The 15,438-nt window shown below is 46.4% G+C and overlaps 1 protein-coding gene across 1 annotated transcript in view; it reads right to left on the bottom strand.

The window, feature by feature from the left end:
- The window catches only part of LOC122928519 (E3 ubiquitin/ISG15 ligase TRIM25-like), a 52,791-nt gene extending 37,353 nt beyond the window's left edge, over nucleotides 1-15,438 (bottom strand). Inside the window, exon 1 of the mRNA XM_044281441.1 lies at nucleotides 14,417-15,438. Coding sequence (XP_044137376.1) covers nucleotides 14,417-15,314 — 898 coding nt within the window. The 5' untranslated portion in view covers nucleotides 15,315-15,438. The remainder of the gene's footprint in view (nucleotides 1-14,416) is intronic.

Genomic DNA, 15,438 nt, shown 5'->3' with positions numbered 1-15,438 from the left:
AGACTTCTGGTCTTCTGTGTTATTGTCAGATGAAACAAAAATGTTATTATTTGGTCACAATGATGTTTCCTTCATTTGGCATAAAAAAGGAGAAGCCTTCAACCCAAAGAACACCATCCCCATTGTCAAACATTGTGGTGGGAACCTAATGCTTTGGGGGTGTTTTTCAGCCAATGGACCAGGGAACCTAATCACAGTAAACGGCACCATGAAAAAAGAGCAATATATGAGGATTCTCAATGACAACACATCAGGCAGTCTGCAGAGAAACTTGGCCTTGGGCACCAGTGGACATTTCAGCATGACAATGACCCAAATCACACAGCAAAAGTGGTGAAGAAATGGTTAGCAGAAAATAACATTAACGTTTTGGAGTGGCCCAGCCAGAGTCCAGACTTAAATCCAATTGAGAATCTGTAGAGGGAGCTAAAGATCAGGGTGATGGCAAGAAGACCCTCCAACCTGAAAGATTTGGAGCTCATCGCTAAAGATGAATGGGCAAAAATACCTGTGGATGCAGTACGCAGACCTGAAGGGTATTGCGATGTGAGGTCACGGCTAATAGGCATACGAGGGTTGCTCTGGGTTACTCACAGTTTGTAGGGGGACCCAGGGCAGGCGTACAGCAGTGATGGAGAGGCTGGCACAGGGGTCCTCTGGGGCACTCTCTGTATATAGGGACCAGGCCTGATGTTGGATGAGGTGCCCTGGATGTTGCAGGTGTTTAATGTGCCTGGGGCAAGGTCCCTTTTAAGATTTGTAACGCCAGTGCCTGTAACGGTGGCACACCGATTGATAGTGGTAATAATTGAGGAACACGTTGTTGTTGTGAACCAAAACTTAATTTACTGGAAACAGTTAACTTTGTACAGTCTTTTGTAAAGTTCCATATGATAGCAGCAGATATAAGCAGGCTTTCACAACAATGACAGGTACAATGTTCTTTGCAAGATACTCAGAGGGTAAAAACAACACTTACAGACCAGGCTGCACTTTTCCTCAGAAATCCTGTGCACTATTCCTCAGAACTCCTGGCTGTGTCAATCCCAAGGCCCGTATGCCCTAATGCTGGCTTTATCCTTGGTAGAAAACTTCCTCAGGTATATATCCTTGCTTTGGGTGAATCCTTCTGCCCTTCAGCTCCTTTGTCTAGCTGGGATACTGGCTCTGCTCTGCTTATGGGAACTTGGTTTCTCTCAGGAGGCAAACCCTTCTCCTGGTGTAAATCTTCTGAGCTAACTATGGCTCAATATCCTGAGGCTGGCTAGTCTACTCTCACTGGCCTCCTGGTGGCATACAGAAGCCTGGACTATCCAGTTGCATGTCAGAAGCTCCCTTCAGCTGTTGCCTAGCTAAAGTCCACACTTCTTCTGACTCTACACACCTCTCCCTGAACAGGACCCGACTATTTATATTAGGGGTTCCATAGCTCCCTCTTCTGCCTAGGAGGAGGAACTACACCCTAACAGGCCTGATACACAAACACACAGGGAAATGCACATAAAACCATATAAAAATACATTAAAATGGACTGTTAAATACGATGCCACTGTTCCACAGTAGATGGAGAACAACGTGGCCCAATTGACCCTTGTGTGGTGCCCACATTTTCCTAGTGGGACACTACATGGAGACATGCAAAAAGCTGGTCTGCAATTATAGGAAGCGTTTGATTGCTGTAATAGCCAAAAAAAGGCTTTTCTATTGATTATTGAGAAGGGTTTGAATAATTTTGGACTGGACACTTTTTGCTCAAATGTAAATAAAAGCTGAGAAATGTTTTTTTTTTCCACAATAATGCCTCTTGTACATCGTCTTATTATCTTTTTGGAGACACCTATGTCATTTCCCATAAAAAAATTACCTGCTGGTTGAATAAAAGTAACTTTAAGTCAAAATTTGCCTGGGGTATGAATAATTATGGGCAGCACTGTATGTATTGATGTCCACTCAGGTTATTGAGTGTCCTCTCCCTATATCTTTCCTAGCATCATACCCATGATTCACATCTCCCAGGGATGTTGACTTCTTGCCAAAATGTGCTCCTTCTGCTGGCATTAGGTTAGAGTGATTTGCAGAGTATGCTTTCTCCCAATCATCCTGGATCCAGTACGACAGTCCTGGATTTCAACAGATCTCCTGAGGTCCAGGGAGGGCTGCAGCATGTCCCGATTTCAACTGTATCTGTGTCAGCTCCCTGCCCACTTGGCGAGAAGGAGTGACATCATTGCGCCTGCTGAACTGAGCAGGAAAGAGCATAAGGTATAGGCTGGGGATCATTCTTGCCCTATGCACTCTCCTGCTCAGCTCAACAGGCATGATAATGTCACTGCATCTTGCCTGATGCTGGGGAGCGTACAATGTTCTCAGTTCATTGGGGGAATGGGGCTAGGCAAGTATTATGATTTTTTGTTTTATTAATACTACAGCCTTCACTTAGGGGACATTCTAATGTGTAGGGCACTAAGGGGGCATAACTACTTTGTAGAGGAACTAGGCATTCTCATATGGAATGGGCACTAAGGGGGCATTCTACAGTGAATAAGCATAAGTGGGGCATTCTATTGTGTGGGAGCATTAAGGTAGCATTCTACTGTTAAGGGGGCCCTAAGTGGGCATTATATTGTAAAAGGGAAACTAAGGGGGAATTCTACTGTGAAGGGGTCACATGGGCGAGTTTTCCACGTGGATGCGATGCGTGAGGTGAATGCATTGCACCCGCACTGAATCCTGACCCATTCATTTCTATGGGGCTGTGCACATGAGTGGTGATTTTCACGCATCACTTGTGCGTTGCGTGAAAATCGCAGCATGGTCCTCTTTGTGCGTTTTTCATGTAACGCAGGCCCCATAGAAATGAATGAGGTTGCGTGAAAATCGCAAGCATCCGCAAGCAAGTGCGGATGCGGTGCGATTTTCACGCACGGTTGCTAGGAGACGATCGGGATGGAGACCCGATCATTATTATTTTCCCTTATAACATGGTTATAAGGGAAAATAATAGAATTCTGAATACAGAATGCATAGTACAATAGGGCTGGAGGGGGAAAAAAAAATATAATAATAATTTAACTCGCCTTAATCCACTTGATCGCGCAGCCCGGCTTCTCTTCTGTCTTCTTCTTTGCTGTGTGCAGGAAAAGGACCTGTGGTGACATCACTCCGGTCATCACATGATCCATCACCATGGTACAAGATCATGTGACGACCATGTGATGACCGGAGTGACGTCACCACAGGTTCTTTTCCTGCACACAGCAAAAAAGAAGACAGAAGAGAAGCCGGGCTGCGCGATCAAGTGGATTAAGGTGAGTTAAATTATTTTTTATTTTTTTTAACCCCCTCCAGCGCTATTGTACTATGCATTCTGTATTCAGAATGCTATTATTTTCCCTTATAACCATGTTATAAGGGAAAATAATACAATCTACAGAACACCGATCCCAAGCCAGAACTTCTGTGAAGAAGTTCGGGTTTGGGTACCAAACATGCCGATTTTTTTGGGTACCAAACATGCCAATGTTTTGCACTCGCGCAGAAAAATCACGCATGTTCCCGCAACGCACTCGCACCTTTTCCAGCAACGCCCGTGTGAAAGGGGCCTTAGGCTTTTCAAAAATTGGGCGGTATGAATTTTGGGGATCTACAGGAATGCAGTTTCATGAATGCCTATGATATTAATTTAGCATTCTACTGTGAAGGGGACACTAAGTGGGCATTCTACTATATAGGGGCATTCTACTGTGTGGGGCACTATAGGGGCATAACTACTGTGTGTGGGAACTAAGTGAGCATTGTATTGTGAAAGGGCCACTAAGGGGGCATTCTACTGTGTGGGGGCTTTAAGGGGGCATACAGTAACTACTGTGTGGCGGCACTGAGTGGACTGGGCAGGATTGGGGCGTGGCATGTATAGAAACACAGTAGACCGAGTTAAAGGCGCGGCTTATAAAAAAAAAAAAATTGCCTGATATCGTCCCTCTTTAGCCTTTTCAAATGTTGGGCGGTATTAATTTTGGAGATCTATAGAAATGGAGCTGCATTAATGCTTAGGACATTCTTTAAGTCTAAGGCCCCCTTCACACAAGTGAGAGCTGGATGCGATGCAGCTGCTTTATTACTGCTATTTATTACTGCTTTTGGGGTATGGCTTATAGCTTCAGTTTCTGGACTCTGGGCTAGCTGGTTGTTGGATCTCGGTTGAGCTCCTGGCACTGCCTTTGCCCCATGTGAAGTTAAGTGTCGTCTTCCCTATTTGTATTTTGTTTATTGTATTTCCCTGACTTTTGTATCTAGGCCTGAGGGAGACTCCTGTTCATCCTTCTGGTGGAGGAATAGGTTGTCTCAAGTCCTGTTACTATACCATGGCCCTACAGGGTGTGTTAGGGCTCTAGGTTCCTGTGAATGAACTTTACTACCATCGAGGTCAGTTCATACTGATAGTTAGTCAGGACTTGGATCAGGGTTGTTCCTTTATTTTTTTTTATACTGTAGATTTTTATTAGCACATAGCGTGCAGATTTTCAATAATACCGATAGGAAAAAGGGGAAAAACATGAGTCATTTGGCAACCAACAAAATGGGAACATGCACAAAAAACATTGCGTACATTGCGGATTTGGCTGCAGTACATAGTGAGAGGAACAGCCTGGAGGAGTGCTTGTTCAACCCTGGAGGTGGTAGGTTAAGTAAGTAGACCTTTGGGTCTAGCGGTACGGGGGATCCAAAAAGGGAATGAGCCATATCCCTCACCTCACGCCAAAATGGGGTGATACTGGGACATGTCCAGAAAATATGGTACAAAGGACCCACGTCGTTCAAGTACCGCCAGCAGACAGATGGAACAGTGGGTTTTATGGAATGTAGGAGTGCAGGGGTATGGTACCAGTGCATTAGCAGTTTATACTGTGTCTCCTTATACGTGGTGCAGATAGATGACTGGGCTGCCCTATTCCATACAGTCTGTCAGGCACTGCGAGAAAGAGGCAATCCGAGGGCAGTATCCATATATGCATGATGTGGGATCTCGCTCTCCGGGAATGTGGCCAAAAGGCGGTAGATGAGAGAGATAAGACCTCTCATTCCAGGGTTACTCACGGTTTGAAGATAAAACCGAGTGTCAATTATTTGAAGTTTGCAGGAGACTCATGCAGAGAAGGACGTGGTGAAAAAGAACGTGGTGAGGATATCACTGGTGAATATTCCAGGGAAACGCAGCATAGGGGTCAAAAGATTAAAAAATTGGTAACACCTATTTCTTCCTATGCGTCCCTTCCTTAACCTCAGCCCAGGGACACCCCTTAGTGGTAGGGGTTCCCTGTCCTCGTCCCTTGTCTGTATACCCCTGTACAGCCCTACCTTAGTAAAAGAAGGGGGATATAAATGGCTATAATGATGCTGAGTATATAGAAGTATCCCACTAAAGGACAACCAATGTATAAAAAGACAATTTCCCGGCGCAGCATATCCCCAGTCAGTAGATATTACGACCGGTTCGTCAGGGGATAAACTATACTTAGCTTTAAGTCTCACGATTGAGGGACACTAAGTGATAGTCTCTATCAGGACCCTCTGGGAGACTTGAGCCAGGATGCAGGCTTTTGGGATGTCAGGTGTCTGCGTTAAGAAGGGTCTACAGTTAGCGCAGTCCTGAGGGTCTTTACCCGTCTTGTGGATGACTACAATAGGGAATGACAGCATGGGGAACCTAGTAGAAATGAGTTGAGTAAGGCCAGGAGGTGGGGGGAGAGTTCTGATTGAAACGTTTTGTAGTACAGGTCTGTGAACCTGTCAGGTCCTGGGGATTTGCCTAGGTGGAGAGCTTTAATCACATCCCTTAGTTCCTCGGCTGATATGGGGCTGTTCAGAGAGGTGACCGCCTCCGGAGAGCTTGGGCAATTTACAAGAGGATAAGTAATTCTGTATGCGGGTTAGAGGGGGTGGGTGTGAGTGTTTATCTGCAAGATTATACAATTTAGAGTAATAATCAGGAAAGCATAGAGCAATCGCATCAGGGTGGTATTGGGGACAGCCAGCTGTGTCTTTCACAGCCTGAGGAGCACGTTTGGAGGCAGCATCCTGTAATTGACATGCCATGATAGTGTGGGCTTTATTCCCTTTTTCGTAATATCGCTGCTTGGAGCAAAGCAGCATGCGTTCCACAGTATGCATGGAGGCATCTTTTAGTTTCGCCCGGGCCTCCACAAGGAAAAGACTTGGCGTATGGCTTAGTCAGGATTGTAGCGAAGTATTTATGCTGTGAGGTCCCAAACCTGAAGTGTTCTATTTTTTTTTTTAAGTCGCAAGGCCAGTGCAATACATTGGCCCCGAACTACCGCTTTATGGGCTTCCCAGAGCACAGCCCGGGACAAAACAGAGCTAGTGTTTTTTCGCTAAAGAACGTGCGGATGTATCCCCCAATGTCCGCGCAGGTGAGCAGTGATTTCAGTAGGGAGTCGTTTAAGCACTAATGACAAGTGCGTTGTTGTACAGGTTGAGAAGAAAAGGTGAGGGTGACAGGGGCGTGATCCGACCAGGAGATAAGTTCAATGGAAACATCGCAAATCATCTTCAGGGTCAGAGTATTGCCAAAAAAGTTATCTATCCGGGTGTGCAGTTTATGGGGGAAAGAATAGAAGGTAAACATTCTACCTGAGGGGTTGTCCACCCTCCACAGGTCCTAAACGGCAAAACGCCTGATCACGCTACGAAAGTTCCTAGCCAGACGGCACTGGAACGGGCACTGGAACGAGAGCGGGGGGGGGGGGGGGGGTTGAAAGGAGGGACAACCGGTCAGCATTTTCGGAGATAAGCATATTAAAATCCCCATCCAGGATCCAGGCAGCCAGAGGCAGACCTTGGAGTTTGCATAGGACCTGACGCACAAACGGGAGCTGGGAGGTGTTGGGGGCATACACATTACAGAGTACGATGGGGTGATCCTGGTAAATCCTTTCCAGAATTACATAGCGGCCAGTGGGGTCTATGCGGGAGAAGGAGGCTGATAACAACATGGCAACATCTGCCTTTCGACGACTATGATTAGCTAAGAAGGCATGCGGATAGTAGTGCTTGGAAAAGCTAAAGGATCCTGTCTGGTCGAAGTGGGTCTTCTGAAAAAAGGCCACATCTGCCCGTAGGTTGCAAAGCTCCCGGAGCACCAAACGCCTCTTGGCATTAGAGCCCAGTCCCTTGACATTCAAGGTGACACACCTAACCATTGAGGTGGGGTGAGTAGCAAAGTGTCTTACCAGCTATGAAGGTAGTAGCAGAAGCGCGGGAGGTGACCACTTCAGGGAGGGGGGCCTCTTCCAGACTGCTCTCTGTGGGGTAGGAAAGAGTGGGAGCAAGGGAAAGACACGGAGGAGGGGGATGGGATGGGGAGGATGTAAAATGATAGGGAGTGGGGGAAGACACTGACACCACAAGACTTCACAGAAACAAACAGTAAACTATATCTGTAGAATAAACTGACTAAAAAAAGTCTGAGAGGGGAACGACCCCGCCAGACCAATAGCCAGCAAGGCGGACTCACTGAGCACCACTATCTGGGGAACGAACCAGTCACGTCCCGAGAGGGGGAAGAGACAACCTGATCAAAACCAATAGGTCAGGAACAGAAAAAGGAAAAACTATTGTGACCAACAGGCGGCGACTATGCCACTATCACATCTTCCTAGGCCTTGAGTGGGCAAAAAACAGCAAAGTCCCCAAAAAGAGACAAAAAAGAAAATGTCTAGGTACGCCGACGAGTCCATCAGCGATGGGGAATTGTTCCTCCGGGTTCAACTCAATCTAGGTGAAAGGGACGCTCCTCTAGGGTCAGCAGTCCTCAATTTAGGCGAGGGCAGTCAACGTCTTTTGTGGCCTCCCGTCACCTGTCAAGCAAATGGGATGGGCAGGGATGTCGTGGCAATCTTCCAGTCAGAGAGGTCAGGTACTGGCAAGTCCAGCACAACACAGAATGGGCCGAGGTCAGCGTAGGAGCATAAAGCCACAGTGCGCCCATTTATCCGGGTGTTCAGGGAAAAGGGGAACCCCAGCGGTACGAGATCTGATGGTCCCTCAGGGTATCCAGCAAAGGGGGAACGTGGTGACGTTTCTGCTGCGTAATCCACGACAAGTGATGGAAAAGCTGGACCTTAGCCCCCGGAAATACACAAATCGGGAGTCCCTGGCTTTCATCATGATTGCCACTTTCCGGGTGAAGTCGTGAACGCAGCAAATAATGTCCCTGGGTTGGGGGGTGGATCCTTTGGGTCAGAGAGCTCTGTGGGCCCTGTCCAGCTTAGTGGTATGAGATGGGGAGTCCCGCATAATTTTGTTGAAGACCGCGTCCAGGATTCCCTGTATGTCCTCCTCCCCTGGGGGCTCCGGGAGGCCATGAATTCTGATATTATTCTTCCTCCCACAATTGTCTAAGTCCTCTGTATGACGCTGCAACTTGCGGAGACCTGTGACTTGTGAGGACACTGAGGCATGGAGTTGAGAGACACAGGACTGAGTGACCTTGTGATCTTTCTCTATGGTCTCCACCCGGGTGGCAATAGAGTGTAGGTGGCGCCGAACTGTGGAGATTTCATAGCGGCATGTTGCCGTGACCTCTGTAACCAGAGCCTGGAAGTCCCCTTTAGTGGGCAACTGGGAGAGTATGAAAGCCCAGCCCAGGGGGGAAAGGCCGCTATAGGTGCCGTGGTCAGAGTATGGGGAGTGTGCAGGGGTAGGGCCAGCGTACTGCTGCATGGAGAGGGTAGCCCCTATGTCATCCTCAGGTTCCAGAGTGGAGATGGAGGCAGAGGGCACTGCCACTGCATTGGGCACATCTGGGGGTCCCTTTCTGCAAGGAGAGAAAGGCGGGGGGAGGATGGCTGAAGGAGTTCAGAGTAACACCACTGGGCACTGACCTTAGGGGGCCTCCCCCGTTATCTGTGGTTTGGCACATGCAGGCGCCATCTTGGGATCGAGGGTTTCCTACTGGGCCCACGTCCAAGGCGACGGTGGAGAGGCTGTCTGGTCTCTATGGCCATGTTAGTCGGTGCTGGGAGCTCCAGCCTGGTGTCTCTCGGTCCCGTGCTTCACTGCAGTGCTGAGGGAGCGCTTCTGCAGGGGCAGCCAGGTCGGGCGGGTTAAGATGGCGGCGCGCTCTGTCCTGAGCGCAGGACGATGTCCTGAAGCATTCCTCGGTGGAGGGGGTTCGGAGAAGGTATGGCCCCCTGTGGTGGCTTCTTGCCCATGTGGGGGTCTGTGCTGTGGACTCAAGGCCCCTAATGGTGCAGAATTGTAGCGGAGCTTGGCGATCACGCGTCCTTCTCCATGAGCTGCTAGGCAACGCCCAATGGATTAGGGTTGTTCTAGGAGGTGACCTTCTCCTTTACCCTAGTTTCCAGGCCTAGTTCCTATCCCCTTTCCTCCTGTGCTCGGTGTGGAGTTTTCCACCCACACCGCATCCGTGACATTAGCTCCAGGCAGCAGGCAAGATGGTTGGCTTTTTAATAGGTGTATATTTCAAGCAGAAGAAAGTCGTGTTAAAGGGAGTCTGTCACCACTACCTGCTTCTGCAAGTCTAAAGAAAATAACAAAAGTACCATTATATTCATGTATAGGTGTGCTACAGAGCCATGTAAGCGCTGTATATTGTCATATAGTGGTGACAGACTCCCTTTAATAATGAATAAGTAAGAGATGGGTGGACTTGATATGAGAAATATGAGCAGAGTACAACCATTAATGGATTCACACTGGTCACCTTATGTCCGGTTGATATTTTAACTTTAGTGATTATTATGGTGTACCGGAAGCGTAATATTTTTGAGGGAACGTGAATAAACGGTTTACAACACACATGGGTCAAATATGACATGTTTTTTTCTTGTTGGGTCAACGTTGGAAGTTTTGGCTTTGTAGCTGCAAGGTAAGTCTTTAGGTGATAGAGCCATCTGTTATATGACAAGTGGTTTGTCATTGAGTCAAATTCTACTCACAGCACAGATGACCAGAACGCTCACATGCCATGTTTTCTTATCATTGATTTTTATTGTACATAAATCATAATAACAATAAGTCAGTCATTGATCAGTAGCGTTTAATATCAAAAGCACATAATGATAGGTGTGAGGTGCAGGAGAGAATTAGGGTGGCCGTACTCCTTCAATAGCTATTCTTCCCCACTTCTCCATAAACGTACAATCATACACGGCTCTGCCAAGCATGGATGTGTTTTCAGTAAGGGAAAGGCAGAGCTAAATTTAAAGGGCTTCTGTCACCCCCCAAAAGTCATTTTTTGTTTTTGAGCTACTTAAAATCCTTATACTGCGATTTTTCACTATATAGTGCTCTTACCCTTTTTCATTCAGTAGTTTCTTTAAAAACGGCACTTTTATAATATGTAAATTACCTCTCTACCAGCAAGTAGCAGCCGCATCCTGCTTTAAAAAAAAACGCCCCCTCCTCCTGTTGATTGACAGGGCCAGCGAGCGCTCTCGTTCCCCTGGCTAGCCCTGTCTGCGTTCTAAATCTCGCGCCTGCGCCGTACCGGTCTTCAGTTGGCGCAGGCGCACTGATAGGAGGACGCTCGCTTGGCCGCTCCTTCAATGCGCCTGCGCCGATGATGTCTCATCTACACCCGGCGCAGGCGCACTGAGGAAGGAGCGGCCGAGCGAGCGTCCTCCTTGCCTACAGGCCGAGTGCATGCTGTCATTTTTTTTTTTTAAACTTCTTTCTGGTTATGACAGAGAAATTGAACTTTTACTTACCAGCTTTTTTTTATGGTAAAAGAAAAGATGGAAAATAAAAGTTAAAACTTTCTGCCATAAGCAAAAGTTTAACTTTTCTGCTATAAGCTATAAAATAATTTGCTTAGTAAATGTCTGGAAGAAGGCCCCTCCCTAAGGCCTCATGCACAGGACCGTGACCGCGGATCCGCAAAAAATGGAAGCCGTCCGTGTGCCTTCTGCAATTTGCGGAATGGAACAGGCGGCCCATTGTAGAAATGCCTATTCTTGTCCGCAAAACGGACAAGAATAGGACATGCTATATTTTTTTTGCAGGGCCTCGGAATGGAGCTCGGATGCGGACCCAAACTAATTAATGGAATGCGTGCACGCTGGAAGAACACACTGACACACACTGTTAAGTTGGAGCACTTCCAAGATTCTCTCTTTTAATAGGGCGGGGTGATGCCTTATATACGAACTACGGTCGTGTGCATGAGGCCTAACCCATAGCAAATGAAAGGACTACACAGCTTCATTGCACTGAAGTGAATACTAATGAGGCCTCATGCACACGACCGTTGTGTGTTTTGTGGTCCGCAAAACACGGATGGTGTCCGTGTGCGTTGCGCAATTTGCGGTACGGTATGGACAGCCTTTAATATAGCTGCCTATTCTTGTCTGCAAAGCACGGACAAGAATAGGACAGGTTTTTTTTTTTTTTTGCGGACCACGGAACGGAGCAACGGATATGGACAGCACACGGAGTGCTGTCCGCATCTTTTGCTGCCACATTGAAGTGAATGGGTCCGCATCCGGTATTAATCTTTACTTTGCATTTTTAAAGGTCTGCGCATGCACAGACAGGAAAGCCATATACGTTTTACACTTAATGCCTGATCCGGCACTAATACACTTCAATGTAAATTAATGCCGGATCCGGCAAGTGATCAGTATTTTTAGCCGGAGAGAGAACTGCAGCATGCTGCGGTATTTTCTCCGTCCAAAAAACGTAAGAGAACTGAACTGATGCATCCTGAACGGAATGCTCTCCACTCAGAATGCATTAGGATAAAACTGATCATTTTTTTCTGGTATTGAGCTCCAATGATGGAACTCAATACCTGAAAAAACTAAATCGCTAGTGTGAAAGTACCCTAAAACGGGTTGTGCCACTAATATAAATGTATCCCACCCAACAGATATCGCTGTTATATCACTTTACCTAAAAACCACCATTTATCAAAACAGCCCACCATTGTGTCCTGTGGTAAATTATTTTCCATTTCAGTTGCTGTTGGTTACGTCCTGTAGTGGAGCCTTTTTATAGAGGACGCACAAGTTCAGAGAACTTCTTCTCCACACACTCTGTGTGCAGTGTCAGGTACATGTCAGTTAGGAATGAATAAATAGATAGACAATAGATAGAGATAGGTACAGGGCGTAGCTAATGGCTCATGGGCCCTGGTGCACGAGTTCAGCTTGGGTCCCCCTTCCCTCAGTGCTTTGTGGCCAGGGAAGCACATAGGTCCTGATTTATCATTAACTCAAGTCAAAATAATTGAGTGAAAAATTCTCAAATTTTTGCGCAATCGCTAAAACTGCGCAAAAATGTGAGACTTTTATTGGCTCTGCACTATGCTCGCCAGTTTTCTGAAAGTGGGCGTGTTTTCTTATGTAAATAAATCTCTAGATAGATTTACTATTGCGACAATTTAAAAAGTCGCAAAAAATTGTGCAATTTCACTCCAGTGGAGGTCCATGCTTATCTTATGCGACTTGTTAATAGAACATGCGACTTTATCGTAAAGACGTGCGACTTTTGTAAAGCTGCTTACTGACTGATAAACTGCTACCGTCAAACCATATTTATCACAGTATTAAAGGGCCGTTCATAAATCTGACTTTGGACAGATGTAAAAGTGGAGTAAGATGTAATTGTAATGATAGATCTGGCCCATAGTCTTCGTGCTGTCTGAAGCAAAAATTTTAACTACACCCCCCCCCCCTTTCCTGCCAAGCCAAATACTTGACCTAACCCCTTCCCTCCCACCAGAGGTGTAACTTGACCAGCATGCACTTTCTATAATGCCAGTGTCTTATGTGGCACAAGGGTCTTTGGGCCCCCTCAGGCTCCTGGGCCCAGTAGCGACTGCTACCTCTGCACTTCCTAAAGCTACGCCCCTGGATAAATAGATAGTGCAAAATGCATTATTGTTTATCTATCTAACAAATGAGCATTTTGAATATGTGAAGATTGAAAATTAACTGGTTAGTGTCATATAGCTGTGGATCACAGTGTCAGGAGTCAGGACTCATCTCACTGCCCTAAGGCACGAAGGGACAGCAGTCTCATGACAAACCAGTAGCATTCGAGTATGGCAGGATAAGAGAAAAGCAAATGAGGTGAAATTGAAAAAAACAAAAAAAAAAACAAAACAAAAGATCCAAGGAGCAACAGGAGCTGGAGTGTTTGATGAAAAACTTTAGAGTGAAAAGTACTTTATGGCACCATCCCTTTAATATACACATAATGCAGCATGAAGCTGTCCCGAAAGAAGAAAAATTCTGGTTGGCAACCCTGATCTTGCCCAGGAAAACAGGGGAAGCTGTATTGCATTCAAATTGTCGGGAGGGAAGCGTTCCTTCCTGGCAATTGCCTGCTCGTTAGTAGAGGAGACCACTGCACTGATCTCCTCCACAGTATAGGGAGAATAGATTGCTAATGCCATCTCTCATCCCCATATTGACTTGTTGTTTGCCAGCAGTAGATTGTGATTAGACAACACGATCTGCCGGCAAGCAATGATTTTTTAAGCCTGCTTAAAAACCTGGATTGCCTGATAAACAAGAATCTGCTCATTCATCGTGTAATCGGCGGCAGTATTATACTGGCAGACCGTTGCTAATGGGTGTTCCTATGAACCCTCGTTAGTGATGATCTGGTACATTATCGGACAGTCTAATACAGTCTTTACTCCAAGAAGAGTTGGCAAATCTCCTAGTCATTCCTGTTAGGCCTCATGCACACAACATTATTTTTTTGCGGTCCGCAAAAAGGGGTTCCGTTGTTCCGTGATCCGTGTCCGTTTTTGTTTCCATGTGTCTTCCTTTATTTTTGGAGGATCTCCAGACATGAAGGAAAGTAAAAAAAAAATCAAAGTCAAGTTTGCCATGCAAATGATAGGAAAAAAACGGACGCGGACGCGGATGACAATCTTGTGTGCCTCCGTGTTTTTACACTGAACAATTGACTTGAATGGGTCCGCGAACCGTTGTCAGTGAAAAAGGTCATATTTTTTTTTTACGGACTTGAAACGCGGATCACGGACGCGGATGACAAACAGTTCATTAGCCGAATTTTACACGGACCCATTGAAAGTCAATGGGTCCGCAGAAAATCACGGAAAAAGGAACAACGGACACAGTGGTGTGGGGTCACATGAAGGAGGACCTACCGTTTTTAAAACGCCGTCTGCGAACAGCTGTGTTGAAAGAGTAAATCTTTCTCAGCACTACTCGCTGACGCGGCTTAAGAGCTGCCGTTTCTGCATGACTGGGCATTTCTTTTAGATTTTTAGGTGAGATGGTCTGCAGATATGTGACTATATGAGATATCCCTGCATGTAAAATATCTGTAATTACAGCCACATCTACATCATGTGTCTTATTTCCCCCTATGTTCTCATCAGGATCACACAAGTCACCTGTGTCTGGTTCCTGTAAGACAGTCAGTGGATCAGTCATGTTACACAGCTCCTCAATGTGTCTCATCTTCCTGGACAGCTCGTCCTTCTTTATTCCCAGCTTCTCGATCATATCAGACAGTGACAGTGAGACCTGTTCTTCCTGCCTGGAAATGTCACTCAGGACCTTCTTCTCCAGGTCATCCAGCTGTCCCCTGATACCTTTAAACAGGGCCATGACTCTTTTTTCTTCTCCAGCTGCTTTTGCTAGGGCTTTTCCCCTGTGCTCCTCCAGACTTTTAACTCTTTGATCAGTTTCCATTCTGTCTGTGATGAGTTTCTGTAGAACATTTCTCAGTTTCTCCTTCTTCTTCTGAGAGGCCTCATCCAGCATCTCCACCCGGTGTCCCCGATGTTCTCCAGCTAAACTGCAAGACACACAGATACAAACCAAGTCCTCAGTGCAGTAATATTCCAGGATCTTCTTATGGACAGAACATTTACTGCTCTCCAGAGAAGTGCTGGGCTCAGTTAGGACATGTTCTGCTGACTTGCTGTGAACTCTCAGGTGATTATCACACAGAGAAGCCTCACACATCAGACAGGATTTAACAGCAGGTACAGGAGAGTGAATACAGTAAGTGCAGCAGATCCCAGTGACCTCCTTCTGATGTGATTGAGTAGACAGGAAACGTTCTGCTACATTATGTAGATTTATGTTCCTCTGCAGTGCAGGCCGCTCCCGAAACTCTTCTCTACATTCAGGACAGGAATAAACCCCAGACTCCTCCTGTGTATTCAGGACCTGATCTATACAGACCCGGCAGAAGTTGTGTCCACATCTCAGGGTTACAGGATCAGTAAAAGTGTTCAGACAGATGGAACATTCAAGCTCCTTTCTTAGACCAGCAGTCGCCATAGCTGACAGCAGAAGGAAGAAATGAAAGTAACATTCTCCAGTGAACACCCAGTGGGAGTGATCTTCATTTATCAGAAAGAGCTACAAGGGATGTTAACACCCTCGCCCTTCTAACAGGAAAAAT

Source organism: Bufo gargarizans, chromosome 2 (genome assembly GCF_014858855.1).
Source record: "Bufo gargarizans isolate SCDJY-AF-19 chromosome 2, ASM1485885v1, whole genome shotgun sequence".
Taxonomy (NCBI): Eukaryota; Metazoa; Chordata; class Amphibia; order Anura; family Bufonidae; genus Bufo; species Bufo gargarizans.
This window is presented reverse-complemented; position numbering and strand designations above follow the sequence as displayed.